Raw genomic sequence first — 23,798 nt, 5'->3', positions numbered from 1 at the left:
GATGTGCATATATTTAAGATAACTTATTTCTGATCATTAAAACCAACCTCTTGTATGCTTGTGGTTACTGCTTAATTGGCGTGTTTTTTGGTGATTTTCTGCCACGTGTTCTTTAAAACCACATATAAGAAAAAATATGAACTAAGACACGTTTTCTACCTGCTGTTAACTCACCGCAAGAAAATGTTGTTAATCTGCTTCCTGATGAAGGCCCGCAATCCCAGGAACTTTCCATAAATTCGATGCAGGATGGTCTTTAGAAAGTCCCGCTCCCTTGGGTCCTCACTGTCAAACAGCTCCAGCAACTTTAAAGAGAAAGAGAAACACTTGAACACTTAGCACAGTATTATTAGGCCTTCTGAAGGTCGGTTGGTGGTCGTCACTGGTTGGACACAAAAGCGTATATTTTTAAATGCTGTGACGTGCTCCTCTGATTAATAATAGTCACGGTAAGATATAATCAGTCATCTTTTGAGTTTAGTTCATGACGCATTTCATCTCACTATGATACTACTATATGACTCATTCAATACACTGCCTCTGGTGTGCAGTGTGGCTCAATTTTGTATTTCGTAAATATGTAATGCTTTCTTCTTAATACTGAAATGTTGTGAAGATCACACACTGTGATAGCAGTTCTGTGTACCTCTTGGCTGTGTACAGCTTATTTTTGGAGATTTAAAAAATAAATCATTAAACTGGACTTCTTCATTCTGTGTGTGCGCGTGTTTTGTTGAGTGAAGTTCTAGTTCTAGTATGTTACTTAACATTAACTAGCAGAGCTATGTGTGTGCTTGTGCATTGCACCCATACAGATTATTAGTGCTGGACAGTATTTTTAGATTCTAGGGAGCTGTTTATTTCCGTGTATCATTTTTGCCCTACTGAGGAAAGTGAGCTGGGTAATTGTTTCGTTCTTGCTCATCTTAATTTTTGCATCATATGACAAGCTGGAAGTAAGAAAGGCGTTTAGTTAATTAAAGATCCCTCTGGATACACTCCACAGTACTCCTGATGGCCAAAAATAGTGCACGCTTAACTGCATTCAGCAGCACATCGCTACTCAAGGTGGCTAACTTGAAGTCTACCCACTCATCCAAAGATGTTCACTTCTGGTGAAAGAAATCCAACGCTGTCATAGTCAGAATTCTAAAAAATAAAATAAAATCATATGATGTCGTAGTGGCTATCAACTGGCATACTGCTTATGATTCGGTAATCAACTTGCTATTTCTGTATGTTGTCTGGTGCAGAGCAGCTACTCCCTATCAAAAAAGGGTCAGTTTACAGTCAAACTGCTCACAGAGTAAAGCAGCAGACCCACTCTGTGTAAAGAAAGGGGGAGGTGTATATTCAGGTTATAATTCTTCATGGCTTTCATCACATCAAGTGACTGTTTGACACTGCCACATTGTCTCTTGACACATCTTATTATTAAAAACAGATTAAAGTGACTTACATTCACTGAGCCAGCTGTCACCTTAAATTATGCAAACATATATACATAAGAGACAACACATGAGGTGCTTAACCAGCTACCAACATCTTCTCTAACAAGCACAGAGCATGTGTGAGTGAATTCTCTATCATTTAAACAGATTTGAGAGCCCTGGTGTAAAGCAGCCACTTGCATTAACATGCGATGACTCATTATTACAATACTGTTGAAGGGAGCCAAGCCGATGCCACCGAGTTCAAATGGAGTGTTTTCAGGCTCTGATCAGCTTCGGGACATGGCACTCATCTTCCACTAGCATGTCATCAGCACCTCGGTGACAGAGCTGACATCTATTTTTAACTATATCCAGAAAAAGGGTTTCACATGTTGTTCTTCTGCACGGTGCTGATTCACATTCATTCAGCTCAGAACCAAAAATCTGGCTGTTAAACGGCACAACCACTTTCTCTATGCTGCAAATGAGCAGCTAGCTATTAGGCTTTCCTCTGGTTCATTAGAGCACATCCTGGTCATTCCCATATTTCCCAGTTTGTTTCAAACTGTATAGATCACAATTAAACATGAGATACAACAGACAAACTATGGATCATGAAATGTTTGTTTGGTTTAATTTACTTTGAGTTATTTTGAAATGAAAGCAGCTGGTCAGACCACTTCAGCAGGATGCTGAGAAAACAGGACAATACTATCACAGTGCCTTCACCAGCTGGTTAATGTACTTAATGCAAGATATTCAACTAATGGATACATTTACACATTATATAGTTTATATTTTGTGTGACATTAAGAATAGTCAAAGTCAAAATTTTGAGGAAAAAAGGTCAAAAAGTGGAGATTAAATTTGTTGTTTTTGAGACTAACTATTACTGATTGATTTTTGCTTTTGGGCCATGCATTGTGCTTTACGTGGGGTGGCTGCTAAAGTGGGGTAACCTCCTCTGCAGTCACACCCCAGTGTTTGGGGGACAATCGGACCAACGGCACATCTAGCTTTCCCCTAATACTGTATGTACAGACTCAGTTGTTTCTGAAGTCATTTCTCTTTTCTGTTGTTCAGGATTTATTCGCTCCGAGTCCAATTTCAACAGCTTTACAGTTTCACATTACCTGGCAAAACAATGCAGACACAGCACCCATGCATAACTGCAAACATGACTCACTACGTTGAGGATTGAGTGGAGTACAAATTTATAAAATATACATAAATCGCAGAAAACCGACACACTAATTCCAAAGTAGCTATCCAAACTATCTGCAAGATGTTGTGCTGATTTCTTTAAAGCAGGACTGCTTCATAGCACCTGCTAGAGTAACAACATTTCTCCATCAAAGTGATGAAGTAACTCAATTTGTCAGGAGTCATTTTCAAAGGTTATCCACCAACACTTTCTAATGTTTACTTTGTGATAAATGTATGTTATGAAAAAATGTTAACTTATGTAACTGTAACTAAATATTTTATTTATAAGCCAAAACCAAAACAGTGATTAGTCGTTTCCATGAAAATACCCCGAGGGGGTCGGAGCAGCAGCAGGGCTGAAACAATAACTTGATTGACAGAAAATGAATCGCTCTGATCTCTCAGCTGAACTTTATTACACCAGATCGACTATCAGTGATGACAAAATGTTATGTGGATGTGAACATTGGAGGTTTTTTTAAATGAAATGAAAGCATGCTATTCAGACATATTGTTTGTGCCTTAGGTAATATAAATATTTAACAATGACAGGGTGACACTGGATAAAGTCATCGGGAGTATTTTTTCACAAATAAGGGAGGTCTATGTCAGATTTAATTTCATTAACCACTGAATATGTAAAGGAATATATGACAATATTATGAGTCTGCACAGATGACAACCATGGAAACCAGTTATTACTGAATTTAGAGTACATGTTAAAAAACTGGGCCCCTCTGATAGACCTGTCCAGGTATGCTGAGACAACATGAACAGAGACGTACTGTACATGCAAGATGAGTTAAAAACTGACTGCAATGACTTTCAAGTGAAACAACAGCTTTCTATTTGCGTATAAAACCTCAGGCACTCACTGACACTGACCGGACAATGTCACATTAACGGCTCAGCTGTACTGCATGAGAATGACACGGCACTCTGTGTTAGCAGATGTGACTTCAGTTTTTGGGCGTTTTGGAGGTCCTTATTGATTGTCAAATAAATAGCAATGCATAGCTGCTAACAGGGATATCATATTATTGCACCATGCTCATACTTGTGGTTTCTCTCACTTCTTTAATTAGTGCCTCCTCTCCTCTGGCCATCTGCCTCCTGCCTGTGACCCGTGGTGAGAGGACTCTTCAAACAATTAGTCCATCTGTATTCACAAGCTGTTTTGGTTATTTAAGATGACCACACTTTAGTGTGCGATTCAAAACATCAAGTCACATTGTCACATGAGATTTTAATCAAAGGTAGCGCCAAATATAAATTAAAAACAATATTATCAACACTTTTAGATCTGAGATCATAAATGCAGCTGTAGTTGAACGATAAAAAATTATTTATGATGTAGCTGTGCCAAATGTCACAATGAACTGACACCACTGTAGCATGAAGCTCCAGATATTCTGTTAAAATATCTGTTGAAATGACTCCTCCAGTCAGGAGGCAGTTGCAAGCCCAATTCCCCCCAAAAACTAAAACTAAAACTATTTCATGTATGTCACGTTTGCAAATCCTATTGTTTTTACTAACTACCTGGTTATTGTTTGCATTTACAGTTGGGACATTACATGAGATCGTTTTATTTTAGGGCTTTTTTCTGAGTATTGTTTACTCTTCTTCAGGATTTGGTGCTTTTGCAGAACTCTCACTTTCAGTTTTGGTACACTTGCACTATTTTGACATCTAAGAGGGAGTTCTGCTTTCCATTTTTAGCAACCTCTAACTGGTTACATACCATGCTGTAGGTGTTGGTTGATTGCCACAAAGCACTTGTATTTAATTCTGACTGACTTTGTGTTTGCCAGATGACGATGAAAACTTTAAAAGTTAGATGAAGATGATGACCCTGCAAATGCACTTTCTTCAAACATGTCTCAGTTTTTCCACCTTCAGTCGACTGCAGAAATGCTGTGGCATGGCTCCTTGGGTTAACCACCTTACTTTGCTCTGCTACATCAGGCTGAGGAATTACTTTGTCAGTTAACTACTATAAATCTAGCCATGTTAAATGAACAGTTCTTAACATCTTATTATATATTGTTTCCAATATGCAAAATGCTGAGAATATTACAAAATTTACGCCTTCCTTCTTTCTAATTTCAACAATTTGCAAGCATTTAAACAGGGCCGAGTTGTACCCATTTTTTTTGACCTGAGTGGTTTTTGTCATTCTGGTCAAAGCACAAAAGCAATGAGGAAATACGACAGATACTATCAAACTCCTCATAAATAAGCTATGAATGTAACCATCTATCAAGTCACTGAACTGCAAGCCACGAGCAATGGTCTGGTTACATTCTGGACATGCTGCAAATCGATTACAGGAGTCACACAGAGAAACAGCCATATAGTCTTACATATAGTCTTACATAAAACCAATTTACGATCACCAATTAACCTACCCACCATGACTGAATTATGACAGAACACTGTAAACCCCGCAAGTACAGGGAAAACATGTAAACATGAAACAGAAAAGCCCAAACCAACATACTGAAACACCATACCACCGGGGCAAGAAGATCGGCAGAATTCAGTCATAAGGAACTGCACTCCCCAAATTTTCCAACCACAAGCTAACAGTTAGCTTTACATGCATTTCTTTTTATCAGTTTGTTTTTCCCCCTCACTCTAAACTGCTGTGTTTCGTTTTCTGTATAGTCCACACCCATTTTAACGGGGGAAATGGGTGTGGACGTTCAGTGATGCAATAATAGAAACATGAAATATTAATAGAGTGCAAATTAACTGCAGGGTTTATTTTAGGTAGGTATGTAACTAATGTGTAACGACTAAGTTACGGCAAAGTACAAAGGAAAAAAGTTTTATCAGTATAAGACACAATAAGAAGAATTTTTCCTTGTGTGGTGTTGGAAGCTCATGATTTTGATCATGCGTTTCCTTCCAGAGAGAAAATATTCTTGACCAAAACTAGTGAACCTCTATCTCTTCCTCTAGCTATCCAAGCCTCTTCTGTGTTTTATGAGCACCTTAGAAGTATCTTTGAATACTCAGTCTCATGCTGTGTGTGTATTATGCTAAGGGCTAACAAAGCCTTGCCTTTACTACCACCCATACATCCATCCCACACTCTATGCTTCAACCACAGTACGCTTTCCTTAAGAGTAAACAACTGGCAGCTATTTAAAGCTCACAAACGACACACTCGCATCATGGAAAGTCAGAGCAGGCACCTCGGATGTGCCCCAGCCAGCATTCCAGACCTTGTGGTTCCTTTTAGTTGCTGCTTCACAAGAAGTGAAACATTCCTGCAGTAGGTGGGTACAGATCCAGGACACATGGAGACGAGCTGCAACATATTAACAGTCTGATTCATCTACAGAGAGCACTGAAACCTGTGAACTCCCAAAACACATCACAATGGGCTTTAATGACTCGTGTTATATTTAATCACGCACACAAACTCCAGTAAGATGAGACACCACCTGTAACAATTAGCAGAATCTGTAAATGGTTGCAAGAATTACCTGATCAATAGTTTTTGTCACATTCAAGCAAAAACAGCAAAAATTATAAGTGTCCATTCTTCCTCCCTCTCCACCTCTTTTTGCAGCGAGGTGCTCTCAAACATTCCCAGAGAAATGCTGTCCTGGATTTGCCCTGGAGTCTCATACCTCTCACCTGAGCAGAGATCAGGTACCCAACCTACCCTACCTCTAGACTGAGCGCATCAAAGGAAGTTCATTTCGAATTATAACGTGAATATGCTAAATAACAAAGCAAATAAATAATTATCAAGGACCAAACTATTGCTAAAAGACTTAAAACACAATGGCACTTTCATTTTTTCTAATATGTGCTGGTCAATAATATACAAGCGGAGAGAAATCAGTGAACTCTATATAAACAATATCAGAAAAATGTTCATCAAGAAAGGTTACCATCATTTTTTTGTGAACTGCTAAAGCTGCAAATGTTGTGTTGTAGCAATGCTCCACACATAATGTTCACAAAGGTTTATGTTATCTTGTCTGGTTTTAATTTATTGACCTAAACACACAATTTCTTATTTCTTTGAAATCCCTATAACCTGGTCGTGGTATGGTAATTTAGAAACTGCTTATTTACATCATCATCATCATTATTATGAAAGTTGTCTGAAGTGTTCTTTGGAGGGGACACATACCTAAAAATAATCAAAGGCCTTTAATATTACAACTACACTAATGAAAACAGTGGTTGGAGACTGCTCCTTTTCCTCTAGTGTTGCCAACTCTTGAACCACTTTAGACGTTGTTGCTTTGGAAATGATTTCTTTGAAGACATCTTGCTTTAAAAAAAGGTCTGCAGGCCAGTTTCCATCTGTAATGGGACTTTTTTGTGTCAAAATGGCAGTAACACAGAGTCAGTGTGCTATCAGTCTTCCACTGAATGGAGCCAAGTTAGCAATTGGATTCAATTGAAGCCTGAAAGCATCTGCAGTCAGTCTAAGTTGGACAATGAAGGTTTGGAGACAGGTTTCCTCCCATCAGGTAACCTATGAAATCACATCAAAGCAGCAGGTCTCCACAACTACTTGCAATCAGTAAAATAAATAAAAAGAATAATTCAATGCACCTTCTTTTCAACAAACAAAAACCCACCTGCAGAACAAACTTCTGATCAATATATCTCTTTGCAATGCTGGGTTGGAAATCTGGATTCTCCAAGAAGCGCAGAAGAAACTCATAGACCAGCTGGAATATCAAGAAAAATTCCAATTTAAATAGGAATATGCATTTTGCAGAGGTTGTGACATAAAAGTATTAAATCAGAACGGTTCAAATCAGAGAGTGAAACACAAGATCCTTACTTGTATGTGAGGCCATGCAGCTTCCAGAGTGGGCTCATCCTCTTCTGGGTCAAAATCCGGATTGTCACTTGGTGGGAGAACCCGGAAAATATTGGTGCAGATCTGCATGGGAAAGGGAGAGATTCATTAACTTAAAACCAAACCAAATGAAAGTCGAGGGTTTAACTTTTAAGGAGTACATGGAATACAATGCAGCAGAAGAACACAACATTATTCACACGTGTTCTTTACTTCTAGGCTTCTCACAGTGCGACCTGGATTTTCTGGCTTCTCTCAGCTTTTTATGTCTACAGGTTTTTTTCTCGTCTCCATTTTCCCACAAAGTTTTGTTGTGTTTAACCAACGATGCATTTAGTTCCCTGATACTAGCTACCTTATTCAAAATCTGTTACTATAATTGGCTTTCACTAATGCTAATTCTCACACCCCGCCTTGTTTTCTTTTATTTATTTATTTTTTTCAATCGAACATTGTAAAGTAGTGCAAATGATCATCATGTCCTCATAGTGTGACAAAGCTCTTATTGAGTTTAGGTACAGATATTTTGTATAAATATCAAACAACTGATGCTACCTGGTGGACCAAAATAAACTCTATAGTCCACTGCTGTATGGCCTGATTGGAGAGATGAGATCTTAGTGATAAGATCAGGCCAGCTAAAACAGCAGTAGAGAAAGGCATTCAGGTAGGTTTGTGTATTTTGTTGATTGTTTAACATGATTATTTTTTAACTGAAATATCATGGAATTATTCAATGAAATCCTTAATCTATCAATATAATTAAAAACCAAGTGAAGGTGCTGGCCAACACAGGGAACGTCAATGTTTTTGAACACGAAGCCTGTCTCGCTGGTCTGCCCCCTATGCAGGTGCAGGCAAGAGATGAAATGAGAGCTCAGGCTCAGAATAACAGTTAATTATTCCTTCACGGGATCAGAGTTGGAAACCTTGTGAGTTTTATTTCCTCTACATCAATGCTGTGTGTTAAATCTACACTGCAGGTATGTTTTAATTGAAACCCTAATTTTGCCTCTTTTGTAAAATTTGCCACTTGCACAGACTACCTTGTGAGCTCTACACAGAATGATGCAGAAGTATAAATTAAGCTTTAGTCGTCTTGTCTGCACTGAATAGTGTTTGATTGGAGCTTTGCTGTAAAGGATAAGGGTATGCTTGGTTATAACGCAAGAGCAAGAAGAAGCTTTGTAGTAAAAATGAATAAAAAGGCAACCGTTTTATCCTCATTTCTTTATTCTCCATACTTGTACTTCTGCTGCCAATACAGGACAGGACCTGCAAAAAGCCGCTGCCAATTCTGCATGAGTTGCAACCCCTTATTAAAATTCTATAGCAGAGACAATCACCGGTAGACAGGTCACCGTCACCTTGTTATTTTTAGCAAGAGTAAATTTGAGAGTGACACACAGGGCAGCAGGGTGCTGGAAAAGCTACCATTATGTGATTGGATGCACACTGTCACGCTGAAGCGATAAAGACAACATCAAATTAACTATTGGCAGCTGGAAAATCCAACTGACACTAATGGGAAAGGAAGGCAGCAAAGAAATTTAAAACCAGACAGTAGCCCAAATTCTGACAAGCTCAGTAATCCACTGAAAACTTTCTATCCAAATGCAGTTATTACATTTACACAGCAAGTCGGAACATTACTGACATCTTACTAGAACATATAATTAAGGTTTGTTACACAATGCTATCAAATAACCAGATTCTACATGGATTTGAAACTACAATCTATAAGCCTTGCTCTGTTTCTGGGACTCTGTCATAGTCCCAGAAGAACTATAGTAAAGTTACAGCACTTTGATTGGTTGTGAAAACTGCAATTATGCTTACACAAGTTTTCCATTTCATACCTCAAGAGGAATGAAGAGTTGTAATTATGTAGTAATTATTGATCTACAGATTGCAAAAATGAACTGATACTGATGTTTAAAAAGAATTAAAATTCTAATGCTAATTTTTTTACAGTGCACTTCTTCCTCAATAACAACTATATCTGACCTTTTATTTATTTATTTATTTATTTTTAAGTCTTTTTGGCTTTTATAATTTTGCCACCACAAAATTAATGTCACCTTACACATCGACCCCTGACCGATATCAGACCCATCCAAAGCAGCAGTTCTGCACAAGTGTCTTAAACTAAGATGTGCAAGATGATCCCACCCTGCTTCAATAATGTTGAGGTCCGGGCTCTGGGGAGGCCAAACATTGACTCATAGGGCTCCACTGTGTTTTTCTATCCAGGTATGCTTTTAGTGCACTGGGATCACTGTAATGCCGAGAAATGAAGCCATTGCCAACCAGATGCTTCCCAGATGGTACTGTATGTTGTATCACAGTGACCTCCTCAGTACATTATTGATTATGATTTATTTGGACTCAAGTTTCGACTTACCACTAGATAAGACCAGTTTCTCATGATTTTCAGGCCAGTTCTTGTGCAAATTGAGATACGTCAGCCTTTTGCTTTGCATCTGTGGTAGATAATTTTTGGGCCTGCCACTTCTTTTGTCCTGTACTCGTCCATTCCCCCAAAAAATTTAAAAGGAAAACCTGCACACCATGCCTATATCTGTCAAGTTTTCTGCCTGATAAACTGCATCATCTTTGGCATTTATCATTGATTCCACCAAATAAATGGCCTGTAATAAAAACAAAATTTTTTTTGTGATAAGCTGCTAGTAACAAAGTGCCTAAATATATCATTTAAAATTGGTTCTTTGCCAAGTTGTCTGTTGTGTGCAGACACAAAACCTTTTCCTTGAGTTAAGTGCCCTTTTTATGCTTGAATGATTTATATTTAAGTGCTTTAAAAAAAAAAAAAAAAAAAAAAAAAACATTCCTCTGAAAATGGTCAGGTACAAGGACTGAAAATGAGTGAATGTCCAAAATAAAAAACTAAAAAGCACATAGGAAAAAAGTGTTGATTATGTGTAGCAGAGATGTACATTTTCTGTGGTTATATGCCGTTTTGATTCTTGTGAATGCAGATTTTCCTTGTGATCCCTTGAGGAAAGTTATAAGGCAGGAACGCTGAGATGGACAAAATTAACAGTTTCTCTCAGAGTGAAATGATTGCTGCCAAAATTTCCATCTGTCACTGTCAAAAACCTCACTTGATGCATTTTTTATAGGTCAGCGTCTTTGTGGAAAAACATTCACTTTTTATTTCGTGCATGTGAAGCTCCCTTCCGTGACTTGCTTGGCTGTCTCAGAGTTGCCTTTGGTTTTAAAGCCCCTTAAAACATTTCTAAATAAAAAAACACAATGGACATGACCAGATTATAGTCTAAAGCTTCAAGCACATATGCCCAAGAACATGAACAAATGATGATTGCTCTTGCAACAGTACAATCTCTTTCAATTCGATTTATAGCCAAAATGTATACTTTGTTTTGTCCATGGAGCAACAGCCTGAAAGCAATCTAAATTACTCAACTTGGACAAGCAAACAAAACTCTGGACAGCCAGTAAACTCTCCACCCCACTTCTAAGAGATGAAATATTGTTGTTTATTTGTCAGAAATTTTGTAGCCTAAGACAGTGGCTCAAATACCTATCAGATTACATGTGTCCTGTTTGGTGAAGGGGTATAGGAACAACACTTTTTAAAACAGATTTTATCGAACCTACTTTACGATAAAGAAAGGGCTTAAAAAATGCTGAACATCTTTTATATTGGATTAATGCCGATTTAATCTATGGAGGTTTTTACAGGATTTGTGTCGGCTGAATCTCAGGCCAAGTCTCTCTGAGCTTATACAGAGTTGGTGGGAGTGTCCACTGAGCATGGTAACCTTCAATAACAATGCTTAGGTTACTGTGACATCCAGATGATCCAGCTTTGATTTCATTACTATTTTAGTCTAATTTCACTATTAGCTGAAAGGAATGTATGACGTTCAATCTGGTGATGCCACAGCCCATCCCCTTCAAGGATGAATGAGCCCTTCAGCTCGCCACTGTTCCTGTACTGTGCTGGTATTTGCCTGTGTGTCCTTCCTGTTTCATTAAAAGAAGTCTGATAGTGTTGTGCAGCTGCTTCTGTGAAGATGAAAACACCACCTGGCAATTGAAACTCCTTTACATTAAGCATCTTGTGCATTCTTTAGCCAAATGCTGACAAAATATTGGTAGCCTGAAAATGTTATACTTCTTCAGTTGGAGATTCAGGTTGATTGTTCTTAGGAACAGTAAGAAACAAAAACATTCACTATCTGCCAGACCCAAAGTATCCAGTGTATTTTGGTTTCTAAGCTAAACAGGAAAAAAAAAAAAAAAAAAAGATTATGTTTCCCTGTTCACCGACTCATAATATGGCCTGTCAAATTTCAGAAAATAGAGAAAGATGTCCATCACTTGTTCCAAGAGGTAACATGCAAAACCATATTTGGGGTCATTTGCACAGGAACCAGAAATACTCAAATTTAATATACTGGACCTAGCAAGTTTTAGCAAAACCTAGAAAATCTAGGTAATCTGTTTTTAAGCCATCTGGAAAAGAATAACTTTCTGTTCAACAACTAGAAGTTAAAGAACGGATAGCATATCTATATTAAGTGAGGACGTGCTTCCAGCTCCTAACTACTCTGGTTTATTAAGGCTGTTGTGTTTTTAACATGTTTTAATGCTCTGTATATTGTTCTATTTAATCTGAACAAGCACCTAAAAAAAGAAAAAAAGAAAAAAAAGGGAATGGTCACCGTTGGCCTCTCTCGGTTTTTATTACCACTATTCATTTTAATGCTCAGTTTTAAAACCTTACGAGGTAACGACAGCCCAGCCCATGCAGCAGTATGTTGATGGTAAACCTTATATTGTGGATGGCCTATCTCAGCTGTTCTCCTGACTGAAGTTTGGTCCGGTTACAGCATCCTGCCATGCGATTGCTTTTGTCTCTAACCTTCAGGAAACCATCACGTTAACTTTTATCAAGTGGGGAAAAAAAGTTACCGTTCATCCTCTAGCTTCACTGTGTTTATGTTATGCTAACCATAGCTGTGTAGCTAGGCACCACATAGCACATCATTATATACCAACTAGCCCAACTGCAGCAAAACTAAAAAAGTCACTGCTGTTATTTTTTGTCTTCAATTATGTCGGAAGAGAAAGCAGAGCTGTACGTTAGAATTTTTTCAGAAATCTCTCAATCAGAACATAGTATATCATGTTTGGGTAGAAACTAGTGAACCAACTTCCTGCTAACTTCTAACTCTGTTAAATGTAATAAATTCTGTTTTTGTGGATGCCTGGATGTTAAACTTAATTGTTACACCTGGTAGAGCTGCAATGCTGATCATTTTATTAAAGATGAAAGAATTTAGACAGTTTTTAACTCTCAGTGTTGCTGCAGTGTTTGCTTGACTTTGGGACCTGAAGAGGAGTTTGGACCCGGAAACGGCCAAGGACGTCAGACTTAAAGACTAGATAAAGAAGAGACTCATTCAGGTGGTGGCTTATTGTCACGTCTCCAACCTCATTCTTGCAACGAGCCAATTGGCTTCATTGTCTTTGCTGCTCCACTTCTGCACACATAAAGACCACTAAAACACTTCTCCAAAAAATAAATAAATAAATAAAAAATTCAAAGCTGAGCTGTTTACAGCCAATAGCAAATACATAAAACTTAGTGATTCTATAGTGACTCCAAATGATTAAACATGGAGGTACCCACGGTTGATCCTCAGTGCAAATACAGCAGCATCCAAAAGTAGCTTTAAATACATACAACACTACATGCATTTCCATCCATTAAAAGACACAGACGCTGTGTTATTTAGTCAAATTCACAAAAGAACACAATAATGGTGGATTAATCTGTAAGAGGAACATTACACAACATATCGCCACCTACTCAGGTTTTTCCAGCAATCCTGAATAATTAGGTACAGGCACATCACATAACCTTATACTTATACCTTCTGCATGATAATTACATGCAACACAGCACATCCAGGTGAGCAATAAACTTTCCCAAGGGGGCACAATTAGGGCTCAACTATAACAGCTACTCTTCTCAGTAGCAGTTTAATATTGACCAGAATTGAGTTCCGCTTGTAGATGTGACCCTCCACAACATCCCTTTTTCTCATGTAGCCTCTTGGGGAAATTCATTTCCACTTATTAAGTACATAAAGATTTACAGCTTCAGGTCTGACCAGATCCGAGGATGCATCACTTGTTTTTAGGTAACTTTCCAGATGCCTGTAAAATATATTATCCTATAGTAGGGTTTCTGCCAGTGTAAATTATAAGGTCCCACTGGACTCTCAAACATGACTTCGATATATTTGTATAATTTAGAAAAAATGTTACAACCTTCAAGTCAGCAGATCTATCTTGTTGCTTGTACACATGTAATGTATTTTTTTATTTTTTTATTTAAACATTCAAAAAAGGTAGAAAAAAATAAAGTTAAAAAAAAACAAAACATTTAAGGGACCCAGAAAATATGATATGGCTTAATACCATTGTGTCTATTCAGCTGAAATCAGTCCACTTATGTCTACTTCAATGAGATTAAATATGACAGAAACACTGATCTGTAGACTATGCCGAAGTTGATAAGATAGATAAATGACCTCTATTAACTTTTCTTGGTTGGAGACAGATCATTGACTGAGCTGAAATCAGATGACAGTCAAATGCCCACAACATTCAAGAGTAATAAACAAGGAATAATCTGAACCACTGGTAGTAAGGTATTTAACATCTCAGAAGAGCCGTAACTTCATTGGCTATTCTTTGTCCTGATTCACACCGTCTATGTAACATATTTCACCACGCAAGCAGCAGGCATGCTTATTTAATTCCCCAAGTCACCACACAATATTGAAAAATAACTACAGTTGGACAAAACAAGACAAAATACTGTAGGAGGATGGCAAATATGGGAGGCGAGTGAGAAATTTTCACGCAGGGGAAAATGAAGCATGTGAAAGTGACGTAGGAGGGAAAAAAAAAAAGAAGCTGTTCTTAAGTGACGGTGCTGCAGCTGAAACCAGCGTAGGCTCGCTGATGATGGGAAGCTGGGTCAGTCTTAGGGTGAGCGCAGTAGCAACCAACACCTAGCAACACACAGGATGAGAGAGGGGGAGGAGGATGTGGCAAAAGTGCAAGCACTGAATGCAGTGAATGAAAAATGTAGGAGATCAAGGGAATAAAAGGGGAGTTATCTCATTTTCAGCTAAACCTGCAGTCTTTCCATATGACAAACTAATGAAAACTGTCTGACAGAGGTGAAGTAACACTAATTATAGAGCTGTCAGAAAAGGCAAAAACCACCTTTCACTCAGATGAGAAATCTTCCTGTTGTACTCCTGTGATCAAAGCAGTCCTCTCTGCAGCAGAATCACTGCCATCACTTTAAACACTCACCTCTTCATTATCATGTGACGCCAAGCATGGAGTATGCAGGAGAGCTATTATCAAACCAGTTTTCTGATAGTGCCGCTGCTATTTGTCTAACCTCTTTCAGAAGCCTGTCTGTACAGACAGCTGTGAACTAGGCTTACCCTTTAAGCTCAACCCATGTTTCTCTATTATAAGCAGCACTGACAAATGAGATTATAAAGAAATGACAATGCCAGGAGTGTTTAAAGTAACAAACCTGATAACCTGCTGGTGAGGGCAGGTTATCAGGTTGGCAGAGATCCAACCTTGAAAGAAAGCATCCCCCTTTTGTAAGAATTTATCCAATTCAAGGTTACAGTCTCATAGTCCTACAATGGCTTGTTTTTTTATTTATTTATTACATTTTCTGGTCCCTCAACTCGGTCCGGTTCCTAAAGGAGCTGAGCAGAGGTTTGTTCACCTTCTGGGTGGAGCCCAGACTTCCACACTGCAGCCTGACCACCTGTTACTTATCACCCTCATTAATAACCTACATTTATGGACCTGTTTGTGCACCCAGTCTCTGCCCGATTGTCTGTCTGGAAATCACACTTACCTATGTTACTCATGCAAACTTGTCGATTCCCTGCGCTAACTCCTTTGTCTCCCTGCTTCCTTAGGTGAAGTGTGGACCATTTACCAGAATCAGCTACCCATTTTGGTCGAGCTGGTCCACTTCTCACTTCTGCAAGCACCTTTAGCGGGTTAACCTTCTCAACTCACCTGCCTGCTCCGATGTTCTCTGCTCTTGCGGAAGAACAAAGTAGTGGCCTCTCCCTCAGGATTTCTCCCTCAGCTTTTTAATGCTTCTTTTCCACTAGCACCTACTCGTCTCAAATTAACTCAACTCTACTCTTTTTTTAGGGTTTTTCATTAAATGGTAGTACCTGGTACATTTTTGTTGCCTATTCGGCCAGGGTTCCAAGGGAGCTGAGTCAAGCTGAAAATGTTAAGTCAAAAGACTGCATACCACTGATTTGGCCAGGGACTGACCTCATTGGATGAGTCATGGGAGCAACTTCTCTACAAGAATCAAACCCGCCACATTTGAAACTCGGCATAAATAATTACGTATTCCTATTTTCAGTTTCTACTATAGAAGTATCTACTGAACAATTGTCTAGGCCATGAGCTAACTACTGTAATTTTTCACATTTGTCATGTGGGAAAAATTTGCATATTGTTGAAACTCAATTTCTTTTTCTCATAGTAAGATTTGTCAGGGATTAAATGCATACTTTAAATGTGTCATTACACTGATAAAAAGCAGAGTTAGACTGGTCTGGCCCAGTTAAAATCAAAGTGGGCTGTATGCCTCAATGTCCTACATTGTTTTGTTGTATTTGTGCTGCATACAAATGAGGTCACGGGAACTTTGGACAGCCTTGCTATAACGACCCCACTGACAATGTAGTTGTACTCAACTGAAATGAAACACTACCGAAGCAGAGTTAAGTTAAAATGAGTTCAGGTAACCTGAACCCTCTGCACTCACACTGAATACACCTTGTGAAAAATCATGGGAAATAACTCCTCGAGTCTCCCAGAATACTGGCTCTCTCCTCCTCCGTGGTCTGCCCCAGTTCCCCAGAGTCATCTTAAAGTCATCTCTCAGTTTATATTTAAACCTGTTGATACGCTCTTCTTGACTCGTGCATTTGAGTCTACCATTAACTACTGGTCTACATGGCCCATGACATACAGGGGAGGCTGGGCGCAGCTGTCACTGATTGATTGGTGTCTTACTAACCATGTTTCTACAAACTAAAACGCTAAACAAATTGCATCAGCGTTGACATTTACTGCTATGAAACGGTCATCACTACATTTTGATTTGAGTTGTTGTTTTTTTTGTTTTTTTAAATTGCTCTCCCCGCTTTTCATTCAAACACTTTTCACACATCATGATTGAAAAAGTGCAAAAGCATATTTTGCACGCATCGGATCAAAGCATATTTTAATGAGCAGGCAAATAACTAATAACTTGTATATAAATTATAAATTAACCACAACAGCTATTGCTTTTTAATGGCTTAATATGATTTATTATGATGACTCTAGGAGTGAAATTATAACACATTCTTTTGTTTTGTTTTTATTACTTTGAATTAATATGAAGCAATCTCTCATGCCAGGCCGAGGCAGATGGCAAAATAACCATCTAAAAAGCTTTTATTTACCACGAAACTGTGGATATTTGCCATGTGTGCATGCATATGCGTTTAGCTAGTCAACTGTGCCCTCCCTAGAGACATGGAGCAACATGGAGGCAAGACAGGTGGCGCAAAGATGGTGTTAAGCAAGTAGATCACAACTTGCCATTACTGTGAGAGCATTAAAAGTTTAACCACAAAAATCTGAAAGTCAGCGTAATATTTCTCTTTTAATGGTGAGGAAGCTTGAAGTTTGTGTGCTGTGCAGTTGTAAACAAGTTTTGCTTTTTTGGCTTCTTTTTCTGTTTTAGTTTCAAAAATAGAACAGAACATAAACTCTATGTGTTTAAAGACACATTGGGGTTTGGCAATGCATTTCATATTTCTATCAACTGAATTATGATGACAAGAAAGAAAGACACCAAAGGAAAAAGAAAATATGAAAAAGAAAAGAAAAGGGTCACCCAGACAGAACCAGGTCACTGCACCCCAGCCACCGCAAACCTATGTCTATATTTTTGTTCTAGATCACCCACAACAGCATAAAGAGGAGTGGCCCACAGACCGGCTGTACTTCTGACACTGCCTCCATCTGACAACAGACACTCTCTGCAGGTAGAGAGGCAGTCCATGGACTGCCAATGGACTTCCCACGTGCTACTACCGCTAAACCATTAACTGAGTAATTGCACTGTTAAAAACACCTTAAGAGTTACAAATTTCACATAAATCAAACCCTAAATCAGTAGCTTTAAAGCATGACATGAACTGCTGCCCACATTAGTAAGTAGACTCCTCGACTCAGCTGTGCCTGTGCTCACGGGTATCCATCATGATGATCTGCAGTGTGGAGTGAATCACTGCAGCAGTGACTGTTGTGTTTCTAAATGCTGCACATGACTCATTACTGTACTGTGGGAGGAAATCGGGCTGCTCAGGCCACCGGCTGCAACCACAAGTCTATACCATGATAAAACCTAGTATGTCCAGCTCACTATTCTTACCTTTGAATCATACAGTGGGGCAAAAACGTATTTAGTCAGCCACCGATTGTGCAAGTTCCCCCACTTAAAATGATGACAGAGGTCAGTAATTTGCACCAGAGGTACACTTCAACTGTGAGAGACAGAATGTGAAAAAAAAATCCATGAATCCACATGGTAGGATTTGTAAAGAATTTATTCGTAAATTAGGGTGGAAAATAAGTATTTGGTCACCTCAAACATGGAAAATCTCTGGCTCTCACAGACCTGTAACGTCTTCTGTAAGAAGCTTTTCTGTCCCTCACTCGTTACCTGTATGAATGGCACCTGTTTGAACTCATCATCTGTATAAAAGACACCTGTCCACAGCCTCAAACAGTCAGACTCCAAACTCCGTCATGGCCAAGACCAAAGAGCTTTCGAAGGACACCAGGAAAAGTATTGTAGACCTGCACCAGACTGGGAAGAGTGAATCTACAATAGGCAAGCAGCTTGGTGTGAAAAAATCAACTGTGGGAGCAATCATCAGAAAATGGAAGACATACAAGACCACTGATAATCTCCCTCGATCTGGGGCTCCACGCAAGATCTCATCCCGTGGGGTCAAAATGATCATGAGAACGGTGAGCAAAGATCCCAGAACCACACGGGGGGACCTGGTGAATGACCTGCAGAGAGCTGGGACCAAAGTAACAAAGGTCACCATCAGTAACACACTACAACGGCAGGGAATCAAATCCCGCAGTGCCAGACGTGTTCCGCTGCTGAAGCCAGTGCATGTCCAGGCCCGTCTGAAGTTTGCCAGAGAGCACATGGATGATACAGCAGAGGATTGGGAGAATGTCATGTGGTCAGATGAAACCAAAGTAGAACTTTTTGGTATAAACTCAACTCGTCGTGTTTGGAGGAAGAAGAATACTGAGTTGCATCCCAAGAACACCATACCTACTGTGAAGCATGGGGGTGGAAACATCATGCTATGGGGCTGTTTTTCTGCCAAGGGGACAGGACGACTGATCCGTGTTAAGGACAGAATGAATGGGGCCATGTATCGTGAGATTTTGAGCCAAAACCACCTTCCATCAGTGAGAACTTTGAAGATGAAACGAGGCTGGGTCTTCCAACATGACAGTGATCCAAAACACACCGCCCGGGCAACAAAGGAGTGGCTCCGTAAGAAGCATTTGAAAGTCCTGGAGTGGCCTAGCCAGTCTCCAGACCTCAACCCCATAGAAAATCTGTGGCGGGAGTTGAAAGTCCGTGTTGCTCGGCGACAGCCCCAAAACATCACTGCTCTCGAGAAGATCTGCATGGAGGAATGGGCCAAAATACCAGCTACTGTGTGTGCAAACCTGGTAAAGACCTATAGTAAACGTTTGACCTCTGTTATTGCCAACAAAGGTTATGTTACAAAGTATTGAGTTGTATTTTTGTTATTGACCAAATACTTATTTTCCACCCTGATTTACGAATAAATTCTTTACAAATCCTACCATGTGGATTCATGGATTTTTTTTTCCACATTCTGTCTCTCACAGTTGGAGTGTACCTCTGGTGCAAATTACTGACCTCTGTCATCATTTTAGGTGGGGGAACTTGCACAATCGGTGGCTGACTAAATACTTTTTTGCCCCACTGTATGATATTTTGAGTATTACTCTCTTATCTTTGCATGCTCCAAGTGCTGGCTCACAGGGGGTCGTGTGATTGTTCTAGTTTCTTCTAATATAGTAAGGTCTTTACAATAAAATATTAAGCACCTTGAGCTGACTGTTGGTATGTAGTGGGGCAATAAATAAAACTGAATTAAACTGAATCTCTGAGAGCAGTCACACCAGACAAGGAACAGAAGCACATATCTTATCTTAAACCCAGAGTGAAAACTAGCACATTCCAAAGAATGTTTTCATCTTCCATGACTACCAAAAAATACCTTCAGCAAGTTGGATTTAGTCTAGTGAAACTGCGCAAACTTTTGTTTTAAAATCAAGTGCCCCAAAATAACAGCAACATGCTGAGACTTATGTTAGGTAGGTGATAAAGGAGCTTTGTCCTATCTAGTATATTCACACCAATCGTGACTATGTGCATAGTTTCCTCCCTGAGGACCATCTAGAACCCGGGGAGGGAACAAAACAAAAAAACAAAAAACAAACAAACTATTAGAGATGGCACGATACCACTTTTTTATGTCCGATACCGATACAGATATCATAAATTTGGATATCTGCCGATACCGATATGAATCCGATATAGTGTTTTTTAATCAACAAAACTGTTTTTTAAAATATCTTGCTGCATTTTGCAAGTCTGCAAGTTCATACTCAAGTTTAAAACAACAACTACACTAAAGCTATTCTGTTATACCTGTATACAAAAAAAATATTTCATAGTTCAGCAATACTGATCAATCTAATAAACTTAGACCTACACCATCCTCCCTATTCTGGTATTTTAAAGAGTACTTAGCGTAAATATTAAGCAACCTAACTAATAGGGTTCCAACTCCCAGCAACAACAAAAATAAATAAATAAAAAATAGGGAACCACCCCTCACGCTCCACCTCATGATGCTTAATCAACGTAATCAACCTTAATTTGATGCAGTGTGAAAAAAAATGCACAGAAATCAATTATTTTTCAAGAAATATTAAATAGATTCAACATCTTTCTTCAACAAAATTGCAGACTGCACAGATGGTACCTTCCCAAAGGAAAATGTACTATAGCTTACTAGGGTATATATATTAGACTTAATAGTCACTATATACAGTAATTGACTTCTATTCATTTTACATCAAATTAAAACTTTGGGTGTCAGATAATTATTTATTAAAAGCTAGACATTTTAAATGAGAATAAGAAAGAAAAGTATGTCTTTGTGCCCCCTTTTCCCAGTTAATGCCCTATCGGCCCCCCTGGCTAAACTTTGCTAGATCCGCCCCTGCACAGTTACCAGCCGTCAGCTACGTAGAAAAAGATCCTGGTGTAGAAAGTAATATTAAATAAATTGTAACAACAGCTTATCAAGCTTAAACGTGCTGCTGTTGTTCAGCCGCTGGTTTGCTCTTTCTGGCGCAAAGTGGACCAAAAACAAACAAGAGAGACTCACGACAGAAAAGCCGATCAGCTGATCATTAGCAGTTTCACGATTGAAGTAGCAGCCGGAGAGCGAGAGGCAGTCGCTCGTTAAGCTTAACGTGGGAATGCTTTACAAACATTCAGAGATGGACTTACACACTTGCTTTACTTCTCTCGGGGATAACTTTGTCGGAGATGAAATGCCAGGTTGCTAGCGAAGCTCCACATGCTATCCAGACCACAGGTCCCGCATGCCACAGCTGCTCTATCACGTGATGCATACTGCTCCGACGTTCTGAGGCGAGTTACGGCGTGTTGCAAGTTTTGTGAGGTGCTTTCGTGATATTTAATGGATCGGATTACATTTTTTATTTTTCTCCGATATCCGATCCAGTAATTTAGGTCAGTATCGGACCGATACCGATACGTAATATCGGATCGGTCCATCTCTACAAACTATACCATACTTACACATTTAGCAATTCATGCTGCAATTTAAATGATGCAACAAAGTTCCTGACTGCGGAAATGCAAATGTGCAAAATTAAACCCTAAAATGAGAAACACTTCTACCCTTAAAGTAAATAAAATCTGAATTCTTAAAAAACAAAGAAATGTATGGGCTGTATTCAAACATTAAGTGTTATACAGCTACCTTTTCTGTAGTTCATCACAGAAGAGGTTTGTTTATACACAGTGAGAAGTGCCGGAAGGGTTGAATGTTTGCTTTGAGGAAATCAGGGGCTGGGCTGAGACAACCCACAGGCCAGTTCTAGTCCTCGAGCCGTATTTTTCCCATATGTGTTCTACTTTAACAAACACTGCTCAACTTGTATTCAGAGGAAGGTGAAAGAGCCTGAGAGCAGGGAAGAGGAAAGGGCAGAGAGAAAGAAAACTTTAAATAAATCAAATAATATTGTGCTCTTTCTGTGTTTACAATATGGCCTTTGTGCTTAAAATGGAAAAGGGTTTTGCATGAGGACAGGAGCATGCACCTCGTGCGTTGCTGGCACGCCTGTCTAGACACAAGATCAGCCTTCATTTTTAATCCTGCTCAAGTGTACAGGATGTTACACCGGGACACAGATGAGCCATCTATTCTATTAAATAATTAGCAGGTGGGGATTAATTGCGGCTGTTGTTTAGGGAATTGCATGAGGTTGTTTGAAATGCATATGTGCAACCTCACCATGTTCGTGATCTCCGGGTATGCTGGCTCCACCAGAACGCCCCTGTTGGTCGAAACGTAATCCACAAGCTCGTTAAGTGTGGCCCTCTTGATCTCCTTGCTTTTCAGGTCAGTGACTGAGTCCAGGAAGTCAAAGAGCATGCAGCACTGTTGGAGTTTCTGGGTGAACAGTTCTTGCTGCTCTGTGGACGGGGCATCTGAAATCACACAAAAGGAGGAAATACATTGATTCACTGCTGATATAGTCTACAAAGCGTTATTTTATTCCCCATTGAAACAAGTTATAGATAAGAGTCAATTTGGGATAATGATGTAAATGGTGTGAGTTGTTTGTGTGACAGGACATCTGCCTAGGCTGATTTTTGTTCTCGGCAATTCAAAACAATACAGTATGAGTAGTACACAGCTTCTCTGCTGATCAGACGGACAATACAACAAATGTATTTGCCATGCAGAGGCAACCTAGTCATCATTATCAGATATCCCTAACTCAGCTCTGACTGTGTGAACAAAAGCTCCACCCACATGAGGCAGTGGATGAGCTGACAAAGGCCATGTATCAGATCAATTTCAAAATAATCTTTATTTAAGTCATGCAAAGCTCTAGTAGAGTCCATGTGAGCAGTACCAGAATAAAACAGATCTACATCCTCCATGTGTATAAATATTCAATATATATGTTGCACTGATTTATTGATCACCAGAAAACTTTTGTAAATCGATTAACTTTAAGCCATATTTTTATGCAACTACTGCAACCTATGCTGACACCAGAAATCCTGAAATGAAGAGGGTTCTTATTATGTGATTCATACAGTGGCCATGAGAAGTCAAACTGACTGCAATTTAACAAAACACAGACAAATAGAAAGAAAAAAAAGAAGAAAAGAAGACCCCCCCCCCCCCCAAAAAAAAACTCTAAGAAAGGAAGAAAGAAAATAAGAATTTGGGCTGTGCGATATGACAAAAGTCTCCCAATATAAGACATCTATTGTCCCGATAACGATATAAATCACAAAAATGTAAGATTTTCTGTAAATTCTGTGAATCTCGGGCAGCTCGACTTGCGTGAAGTGTTTCCAGCTGGGCGTCGTGTACCTGGAGTAGAGTGTTTTAACCGATGCATGAAACAATACATTTTTAGACATAAGTTGTAATGGCCGCAGTTTTCTTTGTGAGTATTTATTACACAGCGTGCTGCGGGGAAAAGTCTCAACAGGATCTTGAGCTTTATTCTGAAAGGTTTATGTGGAAAATAAACAAGCGGTCTGTAGTGTGGTTATATTAAATATAAGAGAAAGAGAGAACTTTAAGAAATTAATATAGCCACTACAGTGACCATTAAAACTGTGAAAAAATATTGGCGTAAAGTTTATTTTTGCTGCACTTCTAATGTGTTTCATTCAATTTCTATTGTGTTTTGTGTGCTCTTATAGAGCTTTTCCATTTGCTGTTATGTTGCTAAGTTGCAGTGCATATGCCCTCAGGGCCACTGTAATATCTTATCATATT

General features: G+C 39.1%; 1 protein-coding gene across 1 annotated transcript in view; it reads right to left on the bottom strand.

The window, feature by feature from the left end:
- The window catches only part of ppp2r5a (protein phosphatase 2, regulatory subunit B', alpha isoform), a 60,519-nt gene that overhangs the window by 10,265 nt on the left and 26,456 nt on the right, over window positions 1–23,798 (bottom strand). Inside the window, exons 2-5 of the mRNA XM_026143355.2 lie at window positions 22,287–22,483; window positions 7,462–7,563; window positions 7,253–7,345; window positions 175–305 (exon numbers count right to left, since the gene is read on the bottom strand). Coding sequence (XP_025999140.1) covers window positions 175–305; window positions 7,253–7,345; window positions 7,462–7,563; window positions 22,287–22,483 — 523 coding nt within the window. The remainder of the gene's footprint in view (window positions 1–174; window positions 306–7,252; window positions 7,346–7,461; window positions 7,564–22,286; window positions 22,484–23,798) is intronic.

This window comes from Astatotilapia calliptera, chromosome 15 (assembly GCF_964374335.1).
Source record: "Astatotilapia calliptera chromosome 15, fAstCal68.1, whole genome shotgun sequence".
Classification (NCBI taxonomy): domain Eukaryota; kingdom Metazoa; phylum Chordata; class Actinopteri; order Cichliformes; family Cichlidae; genus Astatotilapia; species Astatotilapia calliptera.
The sequence above is the reverse complement of the archived record's forward strand: the minus strand, read 5'-3'. Positions and strand labels throughout refer to the sequence as shown.